This window comes from Venturia canescens, chromosome 9, assembly GCF_019457755.1.
Source record: "Venturia canescens isolate UGA chromosome 9, ASM1945775v1, whole genome shotgun sequence".
NCBI classification, from domain to species: domain Eukaryota; kingdom Metazoa; phylum Arthropoda; class Insecta; order Hymenoptera; family Ichneumonidae; genus Venturia; species Venturia canescens.
The window spans coordinates 18,155,473-18,179,608 of NC_057429.1; the positions used below are offsets into that span (position 1 = coordinate 18,155,473).

The 24,136-nt window shown below is 42.5% G+C and overlaps 2 protein-coding genes across 5 annotated transcripts in view; one reads left to right on the plus strand and one right to left on the minus strand.

The window, feature by feature from the left end:
• LOC122416312 (uncharacterized) overlaps positions 1–24,136 on the plus strand; it is a 97,153-nt gene that overhangs the window by 13,511 nt on the left and 59,506 nt on the right. Inside the window, exon 2 of one of the 4 annotated variants that reach the window (XM_043429118.1) lies at positions 12,865–12,957. The exons of the other annotated variants lie outside the window; for them this stretch is intronic. The gene's annotated coding sequence lies outside the window, so the exon portion shown is untranslated. The remainder of the gene's footprint in view (positions 1–12,864; positions 12,958–24,136) is intronic. 4 annotated transcript variants of the gene reach the window in all.
• LOC122416313 (uncharacterized) lies at positions 741–20,075 on the minus strand. Its single transcript, XM_043429122.1, has 4 exons — positions 19,956–20,075; positions 5,886–6,197; positions 3,289–3,624; positions 741–2,647 (listed from the first exon to the last, which is right to left on the minus strand). The coding sequence occupies exons 2-4, from the start codon at positions 6,117–6,119 to the stop codon at positions 2,525–2,527; spliced, it is 693 nt and encodes a 230-aa protein (XP_043285057.1). The 5' UTR covers positions 6,120–6,197; positions 19,956–20,075; the 3' UTR covers positions 741–2,524.

Here is a 24,136-nt window from a genome sequence, read left to right on the forward strand (position 1 = left end):
TATTCGAAAAAGAGTGATCGCCACGCGAATTTAATTTTAATTTGGAAAAATATTTATCATTCTCGTACACTATTCCCGTTGACGAATTCTATAATCACACATTTTTTCTCCGTGCGTCTACATCTCATCGTATAAAAATGAACCAACTTATATTAATTCAGACAATCCTCCATATTCACGACAGTCGCCGACACGACTAATCGCTTCTCCATCTTGCGACCGTTTCAATAATATCGTGCGCGACCATTCCTCACGTTTCAAGTTTCCATTGACAAGAGTACAACGTTCATAAGATCTAAATTCATTAAATAGCTCGGACGCTTCACGAAGCTTGGAATTGACGTGATTGCACATTTACGAACGAGCTAATCGTTTCATTGAATTCAATACTTTCATTTGTTTACGGGTCAATCGGAACGCCCTTTCATTTTCAACCTTCTTATCTCTCCCTTATTCCGTATCTCGAATCTCCGAGAATTTATTTCGGCGATTGGATTACTCGTGCAAAGTATCATTCAGGCGATTCATTGAGTGATTGGAATCAGAAAAGGAGAAAAAAGCCACTGAAAAATTCACTGAAAACGAAATTTCGTTGAAATATGAACATTTTTTGGGTGCTCAAAATATTTTTTTTAAAGTATTCAACGGGATGTTTTGAAGTTTCGAAAAAAAATCATCACCACACTGGTGCAAATTTGCACTCGGACTTTTCGAAACGTTTTCATTCCATCCATAAATGTATGGAATTAATCTTACAACGAGACTTTTTAGGGGTAACAGTTCCTTAGTAATCGATTACAATCATTGAAAAAATTGAAAATTCAAGTTTTATTATAGAAAAATGACCAAATTGAAGGAATTTCTAGACACTTGACATTTTCGTCGGTGCAAATTTGCACCAGTGTAGTATCTACGGGTTAATACTCAATTTTCAAAATTCCACTGAATTCAAAGTGAACGTGATTTTTCCCATGACTGCGATCGATGTTTTCCACGATCCGTGGATATTGACTTGAGCGAGTAATCCTTCGCCTTAATTGACCAATTGATAATAAAAAAATCGCTTTGATTGCACCGCCGCGATGTTTGTGCTGCTCGGCGATTATTGACCAACGAATTAAAACGTTTTTTGACAGTTTTGCCAATGAATATTTTGTTAAATCTATCTGCGATTCTGTGATCTTCCGCATCATAAATTCGGATTACACAAAGCTGCACAAAGAAATTGCATTGTCTCAGACTCGAGATTTGATCTGTTAATAAAATATCCGCCCGTCGATTTCGTCGAGCCGGATCTGTCTCTGAAATTTGATCGGAGATCTGCGAAGATAATTAACGAGACTGGAATTCCGCACTTTTTCTTCGGTCCTCAAAACCGGCGTCCTTTATTCTCCGGAACAACATTAAACATTTAAAATTCAGAAGTTTTGGTTCGATCGGACTAATCACCGTTTTCGCGACTGTTGCGAGCGGTGAGCAAAGATATTGACATTAGTGACACCGACAGTTAAGATAATTAGCCTATTCGAAATAGCAGTCAGCGTTTAGTTCGAGGAATGACGTAACTTTTTCTTCAAGTACGTGGCTGTACTTGAAAAAATGTTGTCAGGAAAAATCGTCGACGGAGTCCCTTTTGCGCTTTTGCTTCTTCGATAAGCAACTTACTGCAGTGCTGATAAATCAGACCCCACGTTAGCTTCGAACGTACCGCTGAACGAGAAACACCGACGACGATCGTAATCGAGTAGTTGACAAATTCTTGTTCCCAGAAACACAAAAAAATGAGTAAATTCGTCGTCTCGGATGTAACGAACGAAGCAAGCGTCAAAAGAGCTTCGAAGACACTCGAGAAATCCATTATTCTGTACAGCATTGATCCATTGACTGAAGTTTCATCAAAGTTCAAAGAAAAATCCTCGTTCAGACGAATTTAGCAACAACGAATCATTGCCGAGGCTGAAGTAACGGTTACCCTGACCATTGATTATCGACAACTGTTGAAAAGCAGTTGACATTAAGCAATAAAACACTTTATATCTGATCAGTCTATATTCTTGGGCAACGAGGCGATTTCTGTTTCGATTACAACGTACTTTTCAACGACGTTTGCCCTAAGTTGACAGTTCGTGTGCGGACCAACCGAGGATTTGAAGTTGGAGATTATTTGGAGTCATTCGGGTTCTCGAGGTGGTCCAATTCTTGTGGATTCCGAAACGTTTGTTTCCGGAGTGGAGTGAAAAAATACGTTTTTTTTCTTTCCTCAAAAACAATCTTTAAGTTCGTTCCTCTTGATGTTTCTCTCTTTCTTATTCCCAATATTTGTTAATATGTTCCCAATATTTAAGCTGCTCGTGGGCAGCCCGATGAACAAAAATACATGCGATTCCTGTCCGAACAGCCAGCAAATTCCAAGTGATTCAGGAAACTTAACATTCCTGAAGCGTTTCGACACCGTGGCAGACTCGATCATGCTCTCGATCCAGTCCAACGACCATTTTTTTCTCTTCGCCCTTGGAGAATCGATCTACAGCAAGACGCAGGCCGTTCCGTGCATCACTTCGGCGATAAACATCGGCGTACCAGCGCCCAAACCACCGTCAGTCTTTCCCTGCTCATCTTTCTCGTAGTCGCAATCAAAGTAGTGACTCTGCAACACGAAATGGTGATCGAATCAGTGACGCGAAACTCCCTTTGCGAAATGAATATAACCCGAAAAATGTTGGTCGACGAATTTCTTGATTTTTATCATTGAAATGGTGGCAAATTTTTTCTCATTCTTTACCATCTGAATGTGACAATTTTTTTGGAAGTTTCACGTTCCCAATTACTGCATTCAAATACAAAAATCGATTTACGTTTTCAAATTTCATGTGCTTCGTTAAACCGTTGGTACTTTGAAGAGCAGATGACTTTGACACGAGCCACAGGCAACGAGGGCGCTTTTAGTGGCGGGGGAAGTGACGCGAAGGGCAGATGCAGTTTCATATTCTATGAGGGATCAAAAGAAACTTGATTCGATATTGAACAGTGTATTGAAATGTTTCCTGGTCCATTTTTCTGCCACTTTTTTTGTCAATTTCACATACGTTCTCGAATATTCACCTCAAATCGGTAATTAAATATGCTGTTCGTGTATCGACAGGGTTTATAATTACTGATGAGTTTTCGAACTCGCATTTCGAAATTCCGTTGAATCACAAATGAAAACTTTTTTATCCAACAGATTGTAAGTGGAGAAAATTGTTTGTCAATGAACTCGAAGTGCGCGTTCGTGGGAAAAAAATGTACCTGACAATCGAAGCATCTGCATTGATCGCTCATCTTGCACGTGATGCCCCATTCCTTGGCAACAGCTCTGTAAAGCTCTTTGCTCGATTTGTGAATGATTTCCGGTCCCTTGGCTGGTGTTCTTCCGCCGCCGCCGCCCCCGCCGTCAGGGCCGCCTCCACCGCCGGAACTTCTCTGTATCTCAGTGTTCTTGTTTCGACGTTGATCGTTCTTCTTGTCCGACGTGTTTTCGTGACGTTGATTTCTGCTCCTATCCTCCTCACGATTCTCTTCGGATTCCTCATCCACCTCGGCCACGTCGACTTCTGTGTTTGTCGCTGAACGCTTCAGTCGCGTCTGCACAAAGTGAAATATCGCTCTGGTGAACAATGGAACGGGAAAAGCGAGTAGTTCGCGTCGATCACGATGAAGAGTGAATAAAATTTTCGATGCTATTCGATTTATGGATTTTTTCACATCAATTTCTTTCGAGGAATTCGAATAAAGTTCAGTGGCCGAGGAAACTCGGCCTTTCAGGATTCGCAATGGCGAAAATTCATTTGAAAAAAGCTCGAAATAGTTCGAATCGTACGATCGAAGCGACTGTCCAAAAAAACCAAATTCCGAATGCTTCGAACAGCGAATGATCGAATAAACATTGAAATAAATATCACGAGGAGGCCCGAGAGAAATAACGCGAATGAAACTGACCGCGATAGGTCTTGATTAAATCTTGCCTTCGTTCAATCACACTCCTGACAATTCGTAAGGCTTCGTATTGTCATTGAACAATTGTACAGTTTGCCAATATAGAAATAAATTTCGGATGTTGGTAAAAGCCATTAAAATCTTGTGTATCTCGAGCGAACGCGGGCTGTACAGCTCATATTTTCCGACAGCACAATTGTTGTGTTAACACAATGGGCTTCTCTACTATAGGAACGTCGTTCCTGATACCTTCCGAAGCAATTATACGATCATTGTTTTGTTCTACGTACAGGTAGATTCAGAACGTAAAATATATTCTCTGACGTGTAAAATATCACGTGCACGTTATCAACCGATCGGTATCAGCCAATATTTTTTACATCAATAAAATTATGAAATTGAACAAATTATGATCGAGATGAAGAAATTTCTGAGACCAACAAAAAAATGAGAATTCGTCATTGTTAAACAAATTGAAAAGACTTTTTTTTTAATTTTTTTTCTTCGAATCTTCATTTTTTTCTAAATTTCTGTTTCGTGCTCTTCTACGACGCATCTTGACTGCGTATTCAATGAAGCAGTCAGTGTGCATGCGGTATTGGAAATTCAGTAAAAAAAAAAAATTCACAAACGTTTCGCCCCGAGTTTTTTTTTTGAAAATCCCAAATAATGACAGCTCATTAAAATCTTGAAAAGTTATTTTCCCCTCAGCCTCCCCTAGTGCTTCTCCCCATTGTTCGATACCACGAGCAATATTTTTGCGTAATTCAACGATTCGTTGCATTTGATAATAAAAGTTGTACGATGATGAATTTTCGTTGGTCTTCGTACAAATAAACATGGTGCAATTACAATTATATGAGCATTATGAATTCGTTGTACGAATAAACAAATGACAATTGAAGGAAAAAAAAAACAAATAAAATTTTCTGTGCTCGTATTTCACGGTACAATTACCAGGGCATTTTGAGTGCAGAAACGAAATTACATTTCGTGCATACATATTGCACATTTGTATATAGAAGAAAATACGAATTAACCCGCGAGGGTGAAACTGGGTGGTGGGCTGCACATTCGAGCAAGCGTTTGTCTCAAAGAGCAAACGAGTTGTTACGTAACTCGCCCGTTTTAAAGGAATCGATTCTTTTTTTCAAAAGTTCTATGATTTTTATATTTCAGTGGGGTGATGCGAGCTGCAGGGAAACTCGGTATCGTTGAACCTTCCGGAACATTTTCGCTGTGCCTTCATTTATTTATTCATTTTTTTTGTATTTCAAAATGCATGAAGGAAGGACAAAAATGTGTTTGCAGCTCGCATCGATCTACTTGATAATAAAATTTCGTCGAATGGAAAATGCACGGATTGTGACCTTCCATGGAAAATTAATCGCGATCATGATTCAGAACGGTACGAGGGCTGTAAATGTATTTGAATGAGGAATTAAGTACTCCAATCAATTCCTTTCACAATGCATTTATTCCGAAAATATTATTGAATAATCCATTGAAATTGTATATTTTTAAGTCTCTGCGGTAAACCTTTTATGTAAACGATGCTTTAAATGATTGTAATGCTTCGTTGAACGTTCCACGAAATTTCATTCCACAAATACGATGAATTTATGTTGTTATGGAAAATGTAATGGGATCGTGAGAATAACAATCGGTTTTCATCCTTTAACGAGGATTTTATTCGGTCTTATTGGTTTGCAATATTTGAGTAATATTTAATTAAAATACTTGGAAATTCATGAGGGTGAAGAATAATTAACGTCGATTCGGACAGATTAAAGGGAAGCATTCAGAAAAGAGAGGTTTTCAAATCGTTTTGTAATGGCACCGAATCGAGGGAAGATCGAGCGACGAATAATTCCGAAAATCTACATCGCTTTGTTTCAATAAATACTCACTTCTTCGAGCACATGTTGATAAGAAGGTGGCGGTGAGTCTGGGAATCCAGCTGCAGCTTCGGTGCCCGGAGTTTCCGGTCGACTGTTGCAATTTGCCAGTGTTTGTGTATTGCTGTAATTTGGCTGAAGCTGTTGGCCCGGCTCGTCGCACTCGACGCTATTGCTACGACTTCCTTTGCTCCCGTTGCTCCGGGATTTTGACATTTTTGAGAACCTCAGCTTGAACGGTGCCATTGTTCTTGGGGAAATATGTCTCAGCGTTTAAATTCCTTACTCGCGAATATTAACGACGCGCTTCCTGCGACCAAATTCCTGCAAGGGGCACATTTTTTCATTATTTTTCTCGACAAAATGCCACGCTGTGAATTGCACGAATTCTCTGTTTATTTTCCCTCGTACAATCATAAAATATCAACAGATTCGTCAGATTTGTACATTTTATAAATCCTGTTAAAACTTTATCAGCAATCATTAAATTCCAATTATCCTCGTGACCGAGCGCGCGAGTGTGTGTCAAGGCACATCAGAATTTCCAGGTTTTCATTGAAAAAACGTAAAAGCATCGCTCCTCAGCGTATGTTTACGTAGGCAAAGTAGCGCCTACGATGGATGGATTTGCTCATGCAGGATTTCCAGCGAGTCATTTTCGGACCTCGATCGGTAAAGATCGTTGCAAAAAACATTTTTTCCTGCCACAGTGTTCATCTTCATCAGCACTTTTTCCAAATTCAAACGAAAAACAAACGTAGTCACGATAAATAAAAATCCCCGCTGCGTCGATAAAACGAGCGTTACTAAGTGGCAGACGGAATGCGAGAACGATTTGTCCACAATGAAAATTCCGCAAGTTTTTTCATGCGAGCTCATTTCGAGCCGATCGACCTGCGCATTGTTTACCGTCAAACGTGTTTTTCATTTCAGTATTTTTTCCAGAAGCGCGTCATCAGTTGTGCTCACAGCGAAAGAAACTGGGGCAAAAAAGGCCAGGTGAAAATAACTGCGACGACAGAAACAACGTGGATCGTTAATAAACGATGAATTGGAAAATTTTATAAGCAATTAGTTGAAAAAAAGATTTCGTGCTTTCTCGCATGTCAGAAGCATGCTCACATTTGTGTTACGTGGATTTGACGGAGGAATCATTCATTCGTAAAAGCTTCTCGTCTCACCACCGCTCTAGACCAGAGCAAAACTGACACGTATGCCTGTATATAGCATGTGTAAATACTCTACATATGTATTACCGCGAGAGCACGTTGCCCTGGAAACGCTTGTATGCATCTGCACGGTGCCCTACTGACCGGATTTCCCGGTGCGTTTTCCGAGCGCTTCGCTCTCTTTCTCCCTCCCCCGTCCTCTCTCACCTCCCTCGTCCCCTGACGGGGATGTCATGGTCCAGAGAGGGTGCACTCATCTGTATATATATATATACATACTTTCTGTAAATAAGCTCGCGATATTCGCCAGGAACGAAACTTCCTCACTGTTCCATCAGGATATTCAACCATTTCGATTTCCTCTGGCAGCAGAGCACAGACAATATTATATTTTATCCATACATATTACCAGTTCCATAATCCTCTTTTCATTCCTGTCAGCACAAAATCTCGGACCTCATATCTCCGCGCTAGAATCCAAATGCTCCGCGATATCGAGGTACGCCCTGTTCCGTATAAAAAAGCAATATCAAAGCACGCGGCCCGATGTTTTCGAAACTCTGTGGCATTAAATTTTTGAATTTTCAAAATTCCCGTTTTCCCGGATACTCAACGCTGAGGAAATTCACTCGAACTGCTCCATCCGCATCAGTAATGGAAGCAAATAAATTGAATATTTGAAATTCTCATCAGGCTGAAAATGCAGAGACTTTACGGGAGGGAAAACGAACTGGAAGTTTCATCGAGTTCAAAAGCTCCACGTTTTTTTGCCACGTCAAATAATAAATGTCGCAAATTTTCATCGACGTGAAAAGGGACCGGGGAAACGAGAGTCCAATCCCACCAGAAACATATTGCTCCCCGCAGAATTGGAATAAATTCATTAGGAAGGTTAATACAATTAGAGAAATTTTCACGAGCAGCTCACGATATAAAATGAAGCGTGCGGAGCTCTCCCAGCGCATAGAAATTTCGGTCCCGCTTCAATATTCCAGATGGTCTCGTTTCAATATTCTCCAAATTTTACGTTATGCCAATTCGTTAGTACATACAAATGCCTTTCAATTCAACCAGCAGAATAAAAAGCTATATCAGGTATTAATTTCGGGCAACATCTGCCTGGTAATTTAGATAAAGTAACCATACAGTAGCGTGCTCCAGAGTAATTATTAAGTATCGAGCATTTCAATCGAATTAAAACACGCCTGAAAATGTACATTAGCACGTACGAGCGAATGGGGGCAATTTGGCAAATGATCGATTTAACGGACTTCATTAGCGGTCTGGGACTCCTCGAATCTTGTAAATAGTGATCACCATCACCGACAGCAACGTTCGGTGCGGTTGAAGCCCGCATGAACCTCGGACTTTTCGTGCCAATCACTCGAATCCAATGAGTCTCCGATCTTCTTGAAATCAGGGGCACGACGGACTATTCCTTGATTTATTTGTTCATCGATATCGGGGAGGGAGACCGACCTGAATAGGGATTTTCAGCGAGGACGGTTTTATCATTAATGAATTTTCCAACGCAATAAAGGGGCTCGAATTCTGTCGATTTTATCAACCGAATCGAGCTCGAAAATGAAAATAAAAATTACCAAGGTGGCTCGAGCATCGGAAATGGCATTGCCTCCCTCGACAGAGCTCTCAACAGTTTCTTTTTTGTTTCTGGTGCCAACCCCATGCCGAAGTAGATTGGGAAAATGTGGCCGAGGTCGATCTTGGGCTTCTCACACGATCAGGGAAACCGGTGCTCGAATTGTATTCGCAGGAATACGATCGATAAGATTGAGCGAATATAGAAATGATTTGATTTTCTTCGAGAAGTTTCATGAAAAAATCGATCACCCGAAGCTGGAAATGTGGAAGATTGAAAATTGATTTCACGTTTGCAAAATAAAAATAAATCGAACGGTTCGAATGAATAAAGTGATTATCGAAACTCGGTTATCAAACGTTTGATCATTTAATGAACACAAAATTAATCTTTTAATTCACTTCGAAGTGATTGAAATTCGTAGATGAATTTATTTGATTTTTAAGCTCTGGTGAAAGAAAATTACATTTTCAATCTCGCAGGAGTGGTCAAATGCTGTTAGTTGATTGAATTTTTTTCAATCGAAAAATCTCCGTTTTCATGAGGCAGCAAATTGGAGCTCCTACTATGCGTTGCGAATAAATTTTATATTTCACGACGGCTCCGACCATCGCGGCCCAAATAACTGTTGGTGACCGGAAAACAGCGTAGATCAATACTCGTAATAATATTTATATTCTCGCATAATTCGAATGATATTAAACTCCTCTTTCACGTTTCATTCGATTAGACGAAGCTGCAATGAGTAATTCGAACATCAGTTTGAATCGTTCAACTCGAAATTGGTCAACACAAATATTCAATCGTTTTCCCTATTCCACGAGCTTTCGTCGATTAAACCAATGGTTCGGTAATCAAATTGACAGAATCCGTTGGGTTTGCTTTTTATTTACCAACCAAACAGTCGTTCGAGTATTTTCATTGTATCAAAAAAACAACTTGACTATCTCCACCAATGAACTTCCTCGTTCGAGAGCGTGCAGTGGGACGTGCGAAGGACGAGGTCCACAGCCATTGAAACAAAATCACTTTCTTCGACTGCTCGAAAAATAAGCACTCTTGAAAGTACGACTTGGAAAAAACAAGAGAGTTCATTGCAGCAGAGTTTTTGACTTTTCAAATCGTACTGGTAGCATCGAAAATTGCTGATTGCTCGAGTTCTGCGATGCAGTCGAAAACTTTCGTCACGTTCGACTCGTAAATGTCTGAGTTAACGTCGATTTTTCGTTGAAAAACAAAGAAATAATTTGACGTTATGAAGAAGAACGGAATGTTGGAAAAATCGTTTGAAAGCGTGGTTTAAAATCGTTGCTGAATATGTGTCACTTTCACGTGCACGAGTGTGGTACGAACTGTCCCATACACGTTGGTAGTTCGAGTGTGATGGCGTGGGCGGGCAGGCGAGCTCTTGGGATCTGTCAGTAAGCTCGACTTGCTCTCACGAGTGCCCTTGTCAAGGTCAAACAACTTTTTTACCTTCGGAGTTGTCCCTGCTAATCAGGCAAATGAACTTGGCTCTGTAAGTTGATATTGGAATTTCGAGGTCCGAGAGCTGTGCTCGTCGAAGTAAAAACCGAATGAAATTTTTTTCTTACATCAACGGATTTGAAGTATTTGAAAATAATCCAAATTCCTAATTGAAGAAAAGCTTTTTCAACTCAATTTCACTTATTGCTACATCTATTTTCATACATTCCATGAATCTTTTTCAGACACATCAGTAACGTTCGGAATGCACTAGTTTTCGACACAAAGAGTTTCCCATCGACTCGTTAAAGAAGCAAATAAAAACTGTTGTGACGGGAAATATTAATTGAAAACTGAAACGTCGTGGCTGAAATTAGCAAGAAACGTGGCGTCTCTTTCCCAACAAAGCAATGACATTTTCCATCCCATTCGTTCGCTATATCCGGAGCTAAAAATATCTCGAAATTTGATAAAATGTTGAGAATTCAAAAAAATATATGAATCTTCACGAGACTCGTACCGTTCCCACGTACCATACTCGTAGATTTTCAATGTTGAACCAACCAGCCAAAAATAATGTAAAGTTAGATGGAAAGCGTTTGAAGAAAAATAAATAAACAGAAGAATAAATATAAAATGGAGGAGAATCAGCAGATTTCGAAGAAACTTGAACAAGTTTCATCTGCCGCGGGTATGAGGTGGTTTTACATTGAAGTATTTAAATGTATCTTGGCTCGGTGAGCGTTACTCAGAAACTTTTCGAGAGTGACTATTCCATCAGAAAGATCTCGAAGAACCTGACTTCTCAGGGAGGTTAAACTTTCGTTGGGAAATGGGGGAAGCTGCGAGGTAAATTCAAGAGGATGAGAAAAATCGCTTGCCGCGAAAAAATCCGTTCCACTTGACGCGCCTTTCCTCGCATGGAAATGTGTATGTACAGATAGATGAATGACATGGAACTTTGCACATAATACTTACGAATGTGGAAATAGCGTGGGGGAGTTAAAATGCGAAATAAGGTATTCCCGAAGGTTTTTAATGGTTCGGTACAGCCGAGCGAGACGTGTCCCTACAGAAGTGAGGATAGCAAAGATATTTACAAAGTTGGTTTGTGTTCCGAGGATATGCCGCGGGAGCGGAGGTTATGGTATTGCATCTTGGCGGAGTTGGTGTATCGGGGAATATAGAGTGGTACAAGCGAGAAGGAGAAGCAGGGAGGGAGGATTGGTGCACGAGGCAAAGTAGGTTGCAAGCCACGCGAAGGGTGGGTGAAAATCCGCGGGTTCGTGTTCCCTCCTCGCTCTCCTCGTCTCTCTCTCTCTCTCTCTCTCGATTTCTCGTTCCCTCTCAGAGCGCGATGTTAAAGCCCCTGGTTTTGCCCAGGAGTGGACCGGCCTCATCGTGTCAGTGGCCCCAGCTAGTTCAAACCCCCTTCCGGTGCATTCTGGCCTCGAGAGAGCAGGCTGAAAGAAGAAGCGAGAGGGGCGCACCGGTGTCCTAGTTTTCACTACGTTCTCTCGCGCTCTGCCCTATATTCGAGCTGAACCTTCACCCCTATATCTGTACTCCTTCGAATTAACTATATATCTTAGGCTTCCTCGTTCCCCGCCCTCTCTCCTCGCGATCGTGTCCTCTTTCTTGACTGTCCCTTAGCTGTTTTTTCCCTCAGCGGTGTGCGCTCTTGGGAGGGCTTCCGTCCTTTCTTTGTCTCTCCGTCGCTCGCTCCCTTTTCTTTCTCTTTGCTCTCGCTCTGTGCGCCTCTCATCTCACACTCCTCGCCCTCATCATCTTCGTCGTGTCGTACCTTCACTTCCCCCCTCTCTTGGAGCTCCTGCTCATTGAAAAGCCCACATACACACACACGAGCACGAGAGACTCGCGATTTCCTGAAGAATAATAGAGAAAGGAGAGCCTCCATTGTCTAAGATGGATTTTCGACGACGCAGCATCTCTCGTTCTTCATCGAGAAAACTACACTTCTTTTCCTCTCTCTCTCTCTCTCTCTTTCCTTTTTCTCTCCTGTCCTCGCCCGACTCACTGCCGCTCTTTCCCTCTGTCTCCTCTACCCTGAGGTCTTCGTCGAAAATCTTCGCGAAATTTCATCCATCCACGATTACAGACTTCCATGCACGTGGAGGGAGGAGCTGCTTAGTGCCAAAAAAGGAACGAAACGATTCTCCGGCCTCGTATATACATCCTCCAAGGCGTGCATGCGATGAAAAAAGAATTAGCGAAAGCTCGCTCGAGAACATTGCAAAGCTTGTCTATTCTGTTTCTCGAGGTTTTTCAAAACCTCGCTAAAAGCGACGCGCAAAACGAGTTAGGCGCGACTTATGAAACAAGCCAGTGAATAAAACTTCCTTTGAATGAAACGCGGGGAATGTTTTTTCACGCGGCCAGTCTTATGTCGACGCAACTCTACAAACATTCGACAAAACTTTCCATTCATCATTTTCTCAACTTGGAGAAACAAAGTGCTGAGGATTCAAAGAAAATAGACTGAAAATTCTTTCAAAAGATACCCTCGACTCGCACGCTCTCAGTTCGTCGACAAATGTGCCTGGAATACTGAAATTTCTTTCGGTCTGACCAGCTTGAGCTCTCAACTCTCGGAATCTCAGCTCGTACCCTTTTTTTCGTAACTTCACATAAGAAAATATTGGTCCTCGTAATTTATCAGCATGAAAAATGCATTTTTATGAAAACTAGATTATTCTATTGAATTTCAACGTATTCTGTCGGGTCTTTGTTTCAGATTGCTCGGAATTCTCGAAGGTTATTGAAAAAATCCTCCCCCAAAAAGTAACCCGCAACTCAGAGATTGCCCGCGGGGCCCTGCACTGAACAGGTGCGTAAACATAAAAACTTCAGAAGAGCCAGAGACAGAATAAGATTGGCATGAAACATTGAACCAAGTGCTTGTGCTCGAAATCCAAATCTAGTACGAGTCGAACACCTCGCGAAAAAGTATTCAAAGACTTTAGCTGACGACGATTTTTTCTCGTCGAGATTCATTTGCATATGTGATCAAAGGGATGCAATTTTTAAATTCTTCGAGTATTTCTTCATCCTTCTAAATCTGCCTTTGCCCTAATTAAACGTCGTCGATTAATTGTTGCAAGTTAAAGAGTTTCGTCCTCAAAATGGGGGCTCGTCGTATCGTCGAGTGGGACGTGCCGATTCTCAGAAATTATTTATCACGCGATAGCATCGTCGACGGATGAAAGTAAAAAAGAATAGAGAAGAGCCAGGCGGATTCGGTCTGTCGATTCAAAAAACTGTACAAAATAAAAAGCTTCAATGCAGCTGCACATTGTCGTCGATGAATATCGCAGTCGTGTTCGCGGTAGCTTTTCCGCGTCGTTCCATCGTTAATTGCAAAAAGCGTTGACATAAGGGAAAACCCTGCAGGACATATCGAACGGGAAGCAGGAATTTTTTCCCCCGTCGTTTGAAACACAATTAAAAGAGGCGGTTTCCTTTGGAATCGTCATTTGAGTAAAACTATTCGTTCGCGAGCCCCGACGAACGCTATTCTCAATCCCACTGAAATATGTAGGTCACATCACCGCGATCAGAGCCCTGCTCGCGGAGAACTTTCATTGGACGAAAATGTGCCGGTAATTCCATAGAGACGTCGCGCGCGCGGCGTGCACACATACGAATTCACATATACAAACGAATCCCGACGATTGACACCCTTTTAGAGAGGAATAAGGAAAAAATATCTTCCGTCCTCTTTTAAATCGATAACGAAATATACGTTGCGGAATTTTTTCACTGTGATTACGCTCTCGCTCCTTCCGCGACACACTCCATTTCACCACGAACAAACTCCGTCCTCGAACTGACGAAAAAGGGAGAAAAAACTATGATTTTCTCTCATATCGGAAGGCACACATGTCACAAACCCTTTTATCTTTGAAACTCTTACGAAATATGATCCTCCCGTGTGACAATGCAAACACGAACTCTCTCTGATACGTGTGTATAGAAAAATATAGCAGCGTCTCTAAAAAAGACACCCGAAAACATAAATTTCTAAGCATCATCTAAATATTTATTGTCCTCGAATCCCGAACAATGTTTATCTATCAGCATGTTTGTGCAATGGGATTCAATCCTCGAGATTATCATTATTGGCTCGAAAACATTCGCCACTAATGCGCTCAAGTATAAACCCTGAGGCATGAACGTAACGCGAGTAATCAACTGCTCGCATATTTCCCAGGAGCTCAGCACTTTGTCGAGTTCCAATCGAGTGGACGTTGCACTCGAATTTTCAAATATTTCAACAAATTACTTGGTGACTATATTTTAGTAAAAATTCTATGGACGATGGCGATCGAGGAATGAAATTTCGGCAAGTTTCGTGTCCAGAAAAATGCGACCGACGGTAAGAAAAATCGATTATTTGCTCTTCGTACTTTTTTCGATCCTGAATTCCGGGTACCTGCAAAATAGTGACGCCTCAAATCGCGATGACCCCACGGAACGTTTCGATGGAGGAATCCGACGAAGGCCAGCATTTCGGGAGATTTGAGAATCCCATTGAATTCATCCGAATTCGTTCGTAAACGGTGGGAGAAAGAATCAGTAAACGATGTAACGGGGCTGGCAGGCGACGGTTGATGAATCATTAAAGTTCTTTCGCAGTAATGAAACGGATCGACACACATCGAAATTTCGTTCGCGTCGTGGGTATTACCGCGAATTTGATATCAGCCAATCATTCACTCAACGAGCTCAAACACACACCGGGGACTTAGCATTTCTCTCGTGTTTATCGCGCGCAGTTTTGATCGATACACGTCAGAGGCAGGACGCGTCTACGCTGCACGCTATTCCAGATACTCCCTGGTCCATCAACCCTCGCATTATCAAAGACTCTTATCACTCTTTGGGATCCAGTGATGGATCAAAGCTTTACAGGAGTTTTGGGATCGAGAAACCTCTCTCTGAAAATTCTGTTCGACTTTTCGATACTATTTTATGGATGCCGTTAAGGTGGATCATGCCCGGAGTCTCGTATTTTATGGGTGTCTAAATTGGGTCGATTTTTGATTCCTAATTAAAGATATTATCACTCTAAATTAATGTCAGAATTATTCATTTAAAATTGTAAATAACATTTTTTCAACTCATTTTTTGACGAATTAAATAACAAGCCATTAATAGAACGGGAATCCATCGCTGATTGAACCCAAAATCTCAGTCGTCCCTGGCTTAAATACTACAGTTTTTCATATAAAAAATCGGCAGGCTGTCAATTCTACATCGGACAACTCGACATTGTGTCATCTCTCCAGTCAATCTTTCCATCGTTGAAACTCAACATTTCCCCGACTGTTACATGTGCTCGTATTTTTCGTTGATCGTACGCAAAACTTTCGACAAATCTCTAATAGAATCGTATCTTTTATGATTTTGTTATTTAATAATGCTACCAGCGAGTATTCATGACAATCATAATAGTTCTCTCTATAGTCTTTCGAAATGATAAATAATTCTTCATTGCGTAGTGACAAGTATTGTAACTTCATAATTTATTAGCCTCTTGAAATAATCTGGAAACAAAATCCATCTCGATAAAGAATAGCCTTCAGGTAGATTGAAGGCTATTCGCTTTTTGACTCTAGGAGATTTTTAATTTTTGCCACTGTCCTTTGCCACCATGGTTCGATTGGACTCGTTGGAACTTTTTTCGTTTCGGGTTTAATGGGCTTTACTATAGGTTTGCTTGGGCTTATTGGATTCGTCCGGGCTTGTTTGGGTTCGTTTCGGCTTGTTCGAGGTTGTTGATACTGAAAATTTTAAGGGCTCTCTTATTTGGCTCAAGTTCCAACGGATGAATGCAATTTCGAGTAAATTCTCCAAGCTGACGTGCTCATTTGACGAAAATATGCATATCTTGTGAACTGCACACGCGAAATACCCTGAGGATGCTCTAAGCTTAACGAGATTCCCGTGCTTCCGTTTATGATTAAGGCGCGTGTTTACCGATCCGAGCCGTGATATTCGACTATGACAGGATTCCGGGAGGGACTCCCGCGTGTTCTTCCTTAATCCCTTGTGAAGCTTCTGTAAGATAAAGCGATGAGAAGATTCAGCCTCGTCTCATAGATGTATCTTGTTCGGGTTTACTTGAACCTCGCCTTAACGGGCATTCTCGCCTAACGTGGCACCGAATCTACGCCTTCGAAACTTCAATGAACGACGAAGAAAATGTCTGCTTTCTCCATTTACCATTTATTAATCTTGTATCGGAGTTAAATAAATGGAAATTGAGTTTTACATGCGATGAGGAGTGCGGCTATACCGGGAGAAAATTAAATTTGAAAAATTAGCGTCCAGTAAACGATAGAGTGCGGTGACGAGCTCCGATTCATGGTATTATGATCGTGAAAAAATCGAATTTTCCTATACACTAAATAATATTCATTGTTCAAAGTAGAAACTTTTACGAGAATATGATTAAAAGTATGTCTAAAAAAAAAGGTGACGTACTTTTGAAGATTATTTCAATATTTATTTCGAAATATTACACGGAGAAAACGGATTCGTTTTGTGTAGCGAGGAAAATATTATTTTTCAATAATTTTCAAAGTATTTAGCCACCAAACAGAAACAGCATAGTATTTTTTGAATTTTGCTATTTTAAATAAACGTAAATCACAAATTTTTACTCTCCCGTAAATTTTACAGCGAATTTCACGCCAAATATTACCGTTTAATGCTCTCCGTGTACGTAACGGTACGAATGAGAAGTGGAGCGCCTCCGCATTCGTTTTTCCTCGATTCTCATGGATATAAACGTACTCCCGTGACACAGAAAGCCATCAGGAGGCTCATCGATCTCGCATTCGACGCGTCGAATGAGCCTCCAGAATAAATCGAAGGACTCTTTTATCACGACTCGAAGTTAGAGGCAGATTTTTGTTTTCTCTCCTGCTCCTTCGTGTAAACTTCTCGCCCCCTGCGAGTGTTTGCTTGACGGTCTTGAGGAGAAATTGTTGCACGAGGACTCTCCACAGCAGCCCCGCGTCGATACATCGATACACGAAAGCTGCCGGACTTCGAGTCGACCTCACAGGAGGTTAAACTCCCGGATGTAGCTCGAGGTACATCATAACGTGAGATTCGAGAGCTTCCGGGGTTATTTCAGATTGCGCTTTAGCTTCCTGAAATTTTCAAGGGTTCAAGTAATATAGTTCGGCCGCAGTGCCCCCGGGCAAACTGTCGAGAAATTCTATACTCGATAGTACGATCGGGATGTGAGGAACACGACGCCTCGATATGAGAGCGTCGAAGCTCTGAAAACACGCGAGTATGTCACTCGACGAAACTTCGCTCAGTCTGCCGCTGCTGGGTTTATGAAGCTCACAGACTTTAAAGCCCTTTTTTCCCCATCCGGAGGATTCTTCCAACTTTCTTATTATTTTTGAAGAAATTTCATTATTTCCGACCCCGGAAAACGCATCTTCGGGAAGCTCCTTTGCCAGCGATCGTAGCAGATCATTTGCTTTGAACATTGGCTCGGATTGTTCAAAGAATGTGGACGCCACTTGCGCGGGTTTTGTATGCCGAGCTCTGCATCAGTTTTTACACAATTCTCCCGGAGCACCCTCGCTTTTCCGCGAGGACCAGAAGCACCTCGGGTTGGGAGAAAGCTTTTTAAGAAACTCGAGAAATTCTTAAGGATTCTGCCAACTTCCAATGAAATCTCACACGAATCTGCGTCGGTTTTAATCGTCGTTTTCATTCGCTTTTGACGAAAGGCAGATCGAAAATTGCCCTCGCATTCGTGATCGCAGCCATCCGATTCCTGGGCAACCTCCGCCCAGCCCCTCGCCCGGAAATGTTTTCCCTGCGCATCTTCGTGAATGTTTTCCAATCTAAAATTTCAATTTTTCGATAGATCTTTGAATAATTTTCGAGAAGAACGGAAGGAAGCTTATCAAATTCGGAAATTGGTGTAAACGCAAACGCTTTGAGAGGCGCATTCGTTCCGGGGAACTTTCTTCCCCATTTCAGGCTCTCCGTTCTTCTCGCTCTCCTCGGTGCCTTTTTCCTACTCATTCACTTAGCTGTCTGCTAACTTGAGAACTCAGAAAGGAAATTATTTGTGAACGTGGTGCGCACAAATAAGCGATGATATCATTTCTCGTGCGGAGAACGCCTCGAGGTGCATGTATTTGATCTCGAGGCAGGTAGGATTTTCAATAATGGAGTTAAATTTCCCTTATTACTCTTCTGCGTTGCCTCTGCTCCAACGAAAGTTGGTTTTACTTTACATGGAAAGTGCCACGACACAGAACACCGTTGTTGGTTCTTTGTGCACGTGTCGCTTACCTACTGGCACATAAATTACGGCGGTTTCACCCGATGATATTGAATATTGGAGCGTGCACCGGGTAAACATTGTTGCGAAACGCTACAGCCGCAGTGCTCACTCGAGATCGTTGGTAAACGAGTTCCGAGTTGTCAGAATTCATTCGGAACAATTACGAGTTTAAATATGTGCATGTTTTTCATTGTTTTTCTGATTATCCTTGATCAATCATTTTTGATGTTCGATCGAAAGGACCCCGACGTGAATAATTTATGAGTTTCGTATCGAAAGCTGGACGTGAGGTTTATTGGAAAATGAAACACGCCGCATGTGTAACCGGTTCGAAATGGGAGCGTTTCCTCGAAATACGTGTGATGGCAAATGCTGTATGATTCATTAACGCGATAGCGAGATCAGTGGCTCGGAAATTTGGGGAAAATCAAGGTAATAAGCGGTCACAAATGGAGGCGGGAGAGGCCATTAGCCCTTTAAAGAGTAGGGTCGCGTGTATCTACGCGGGTACAGAGGAATTCGTAGGTGGAAGTGTACAGCTGGGTCTGGAGGTTTCATTCACGCACCATCTGGTCGGTCGATTAGCCTGACCAGCGTGCGTTCGACTCCGATTCGTTGGAGTTCCAGTGATTCGCATAATTTGATGAAAATTTGGGGCACGGGGAGAGTGGAGGAGAGGGTAGAAGGAGAACGAGAAATGAGACGTGCCGGTCCGCGCGGGGAGAGCCCGGAGATATTTTTATCGCAAGAAAGTTTATTTCACATCGTCGCGAACGTTGCTGCTCGAGTATTATTGTCGTGAATTCCGCAGGTTCTTTGAGAACTTGCCAATTCGTGGGGGCGCATTCCGGAGTGTTCGTACGAGGGAGGGCGAGCCTTTTATACTTATTTTTGTGTCGAGATAGATGCCGCTCGTCTGTCGTGAAAGAAAATCATAAATCGAGTGGGCAAAAAGCGCTCTGATCTGCCGGAGGGGGGGAGAAACTCCGAAAGTCGCGCGACGAAATTCCAATAAGGGCTCGAGTGATAAACTCCCTGGTAGGCTCGCCGAGAGGACGCGGAGGGCTCTGCAGATATCGTCACGTACGCATTTGTTGGCTTCTACTTTCCTGCACCTCGGATTTGTCAAGCCTCGTTAAGGGGTTGAGGCGAGCTCTACGAATATACGCGGCCTTCGAGATTTCGGAAAGAGTCGCAGCGATAAGGCCGAACACGAAAGACCGAGTTCATGCAACCCCACCACTACGTGTACTGTCAAAATATACCACCCCCATCGTTTTATTGATCGACGAGCGGCGCTGTGGACTCGCCGGCTTCTCTTTCGCTCTTCCTCCCTCTCACTTTCTCTCTCTCTCTCTCTCTCTCTCCTCTCGATTTCGTTTCGTTGCTATTCTACGCGACATTTTTTCCCATTCTTCAACATTATCAACAGCTTCTCAAACCGAATTACTACTTTTAACAGGTCACTTACAAAAGGCCAATAAAATTTGGTGCTCACTCACCCCTTTGTCGGCGAATTTGCACGAGTTGTACCGGCGTACCGTTGCGGTTTGTACGGCGAAAAACACGATGGTCCTCCAGGGGTGTCACGGCTCGACGGCCATGTTAAATGCGAGCGTCAGCGCCCCGACACGGTTGTTTTGCCAAGCTGAAAGGTCGACTCTCCGATACGGGGTGGAGACGGGCCACCCTCGTATAGTGGGGGTCGAAAGCAAACGCGCTGGCAAAACGGCGCGAAAAGGTACGCGCGGCGCCATACACGCGTACGTACTCGAAAGAAGGGATATCGCGAAACCAAAAATAAAATGAATACACGAGCGCGAGCCGCTCTCGCTTGCTTACTTCTTCGGCTTTATAGTGTCCTCCGCTTTATTGCTTTTTCTCCACACCTTTCACTCGCCTGCGACGAAATATCACAATTTATGATTTTCTCTCGTATACTCGCAAAATCCCAGCATTCGAGCCTTTTCAATTCTGCGAGTCTTCGTGCCGGGGAAACTCCATTTTTATCCTTTACTTGACGTATGCCCGGGCGAATGGACAGCGTTGGGTGCGTTCTCACTGCGCTAAGCTGCTTCGAACGGAGTCGCGGTGTCTACTCGTATCACTGACCGCGAAGCCTTGCTTGTCTCTCGGTCACTGCACCGCAGGCAAATTTTCAGAGTTGCTGATACGCGGTCGACCGATCGGAACTCACTTTGAGGATCCGTATTCACCGGAATTCATGGCAGTTTCCCTGGGGATGCGAAAGTTCGCTGGCCGACTCGTGAAAAGGCCGAAGTTCGAAAAAACGTTAATTGCGTTCGCACTTTTTCGGCAAAGCAATGAACAGCCAATCATTCCGTTAAAGTATCTAATATTATTGAGTTTTTTTACTCCCATTTTACTTTGGGCAGCATCAGTTAAAAACGACGTCTACAGTAGCAATTTTTTTTCATACAAAATGGTATTTTGAAAGCAGTCGACTCGTTTCTGAACTTCTCCGGAAAAGGTCTCAGCAGGATTCCCCTTTTCCTTTTCACCGAAAACCTTCCATCATTCGGATGAAAAAGTCTTGAGATAAATGAAGATAAAAAGTTGAGAAGTGATATATCACGAGAAACTGATGTTCGGACGTCGCGCGAAGCTTTTTTCGGCGCTACACGCTCTTAGAAAACGTGTGCGGTAAGCTCGACAAAGCTTCAACGATTACGCGGAATTCACTACACCGAGGTCGAAATTACTGCAACTTCTGAACTACCCTGCAGTTATTAATGAGCCCCACAGGAAACTTACGCTTTCCTCACAACGCCGCGATTCCTGTACTGTGAGCCACCGAAATGTCGCTATTTACGACACTGAATTATCGTCGCGATTTCAACATTAGGCTCAATCGAAAAACAAGCTTTCAATCATCTTGCCTTCGAAATGATTCTCGTGTTACACGTACCCTTTGAATTAATAAACATTTTTGTGAATAGCGAAAAAAAAATCATTTTTTAATCTTCCCCACAAATTCCCTACAAATGGTGGCCACTTCAACTTCACATTTAAAGGAAAATTGCCCAGTCTCGAGTAAAGATACACGGCCCGTCTTGACTCGCTCTGCCTACAGAATTTTTCTTTTTATTACTCGTCTTCGAGACGCCGCCGCGCCTCTAGATTCTGAGGACGACGTGCTTTGCCACTGTTTGGCAAAAAATTGTCGAATACCCAATTTCGAGGGAGCGAAATAACGAAAAATTGGATGTATTGAAGTTGGAGGGACGTAAAAAGTGTCGAGATGCCGAGTGCACATTACAATTTGACTTCACGATTTGTTTCAATTAGAAATAATATTTCTCAGTATTGCTGATATCGTAAAAAACGTAATTAACTCATCGAAAAAATCCTCCATCTCTCTCACCAGTTTTTATTCATTCGAATGTTATTTTTACGACCTCATTCATTATTATTCCTCGCCTTTTCACCCACTTCAATAATGCTCCAGTTCCTGCGAGATTCCCGAGAGTGTTGCCCGTAACCAGGCTTTTCTCGTGCACCGCTGCTCTGCATCGCATTCGCACTAGAGCATACGCGGATACTGTGGAAAATCTGTTGCCATACGGACGCTCGTGTTCTAATGAGTTTTCAGTAGGTTTTTCCACCCTCAGAAATCCACCGAAAATTCGCCTCCGGCTCAGCACGTGGTTAACCGATCACCCATCCAAATACTGGCCCCGCAGTTGGCGTGCTCGACTCAAGGAATTTTCAAAACTTCGTTACGACTCCACACTCGTGATTTTCGAACTCGATTTTCATGGAAGTGAAAAGTGACTCGTTGAAAAAAATGAAGCAAACTTTGTGGAATTCGAATCGAAGAAGTGTTTCATTTCAGCCCGAACTTCGCGTACCATCGACGTTCGATCAAACCGTAAGCGTTGGAATGCGAGTTTCCCAGGGCAAGTAGTTTGCGTTGCAATTTATCAGGCTTTGATAAACGAGGAAAAAGATTTTTTAATTTTCCTGTGGGAGTGAAGATTTTATTGCCAATTTGCTAATTCGAGATTCGATTTTTCCAGGAGCTGACTGAGGCTACGAATATTTGAAAAAGTTTAACAAAATCTCATCCCTCGAGGGCACAATCGGAGCTTCGGTTTTACCATGCGCGAATTTAACGTTTCGGTACCAATAAATCCCGAATACAAGACACGCTTCATTGTTCGGCGTTTCAGAGAGACGGGCGATAAAAATTCACAATTTTATTTTATTTCTACGAAAGAAGATCGCCGGAGAGGAGAGGCGGGACGCGCGACTGCCCCGCAGGCTCTTTCGCTTCTGCCCAACCTTCGCATCTGCCGCAGTCAGTCGCGATATTTCACTCTTCCAATAAGACGATAAACAGAATCTCTAACGAGAGATGATTGGCACGTTGTATCTACAAAATCGTCGATCCCCGAGGGCGTATGTTTTATTGCCATCCCTGCTCGTCCGTTCCGTACCGTAGATAATGGGCCTTAAGGTCCTCCCGCGCTTTCTCCATCGTCCAAGGAATTTCCTCTTTATTTTCATAGCTCTGCTTTCTTTCAATGTTTCGTAAAGAATTCGCTATCAACTTCAGAATCCCAGGGCTTCGTTTTTTTCGTCACACTTTCCAGTTGAATCATCGGTGGAATTACCGCGTCCCGGTTCGAGCCTTTCTTTGCTCATTTCCTCTTGCTCTCCCCACTTCTCCGAAACATCCTTGCCGCGTTGCGGCGCTTCAATCGTTTCATATTTCTTATTAAACCATTTTTATTGCCAGTTTTTTCTCACCGGGACGTCCGAGTTTACGCGCAAAGCTCCCGTCAGACTTCCGTTTCAAAGGGGAAACAAAATAATTAAAGGATCTCTTGATAAAACTTGATAAAACGCGTCATACGATTTCCGTGCACGCGAAACTTTTCAGCCGAATTTCGTCCTAACGATTGACATCGCTATTGTGACTTCCGTCGATCAATAATTCTACTTGTCGACGAAAACGAGCTTTTATTAAAGCGCATGTTTTATCAAACGAAATTATACGAGCGGGTGTACGGCAAGGCGGTCACCCAACCGAGTGCCATTCCATCAATTCCGAACCCTTGCATTTTGAACATTGCACATTCCAATGACAAGCAACGATCGTCAAGTTTCGTAATTTTGCAAACGAATAAAATGTTTCGAGAGGAGCTTAATATGGCGAAAAAGTTGACGCTTCTTTTTAATGATCATTCCCGTCAACTTGCAACTCAATTAATATTCATCGTTGTCTCAGAAACGAAAGTTCCAGCATTTTACAGCATCGTAGATCCACGGGCGGGGTTTAGGGCCCGTGAGCACGTACGTGCTCACTGTGTCAAGCCGGAACATAAGTAGAGACGTGTGTGCTACAGCGAGATAGAACGAATGCAAAGTGTGGAAGAGGATCTCGAATAAGGACCCTTGATAGTTCTGCACATAATTAATGCGACCCTATCGAACTGCCTCTCTTGTAAGCATTATAAGTAGGCAGTGCTCAGTGGAGATGAAGGGACATCTACAGGGTGTTCCTGGCCATGTTTCGTTCGAGTATTTTTCACGAAATTCGACGAGAATGGGTCGAGTGTTGCAAAAGTACTGCTGGAAAAGTTTCACGTCGAGAGTAAGTTAGCATGTGAAGTAGTGAAAATGAAATATTGCACAACTGATAATTTAAGGCTCGCCA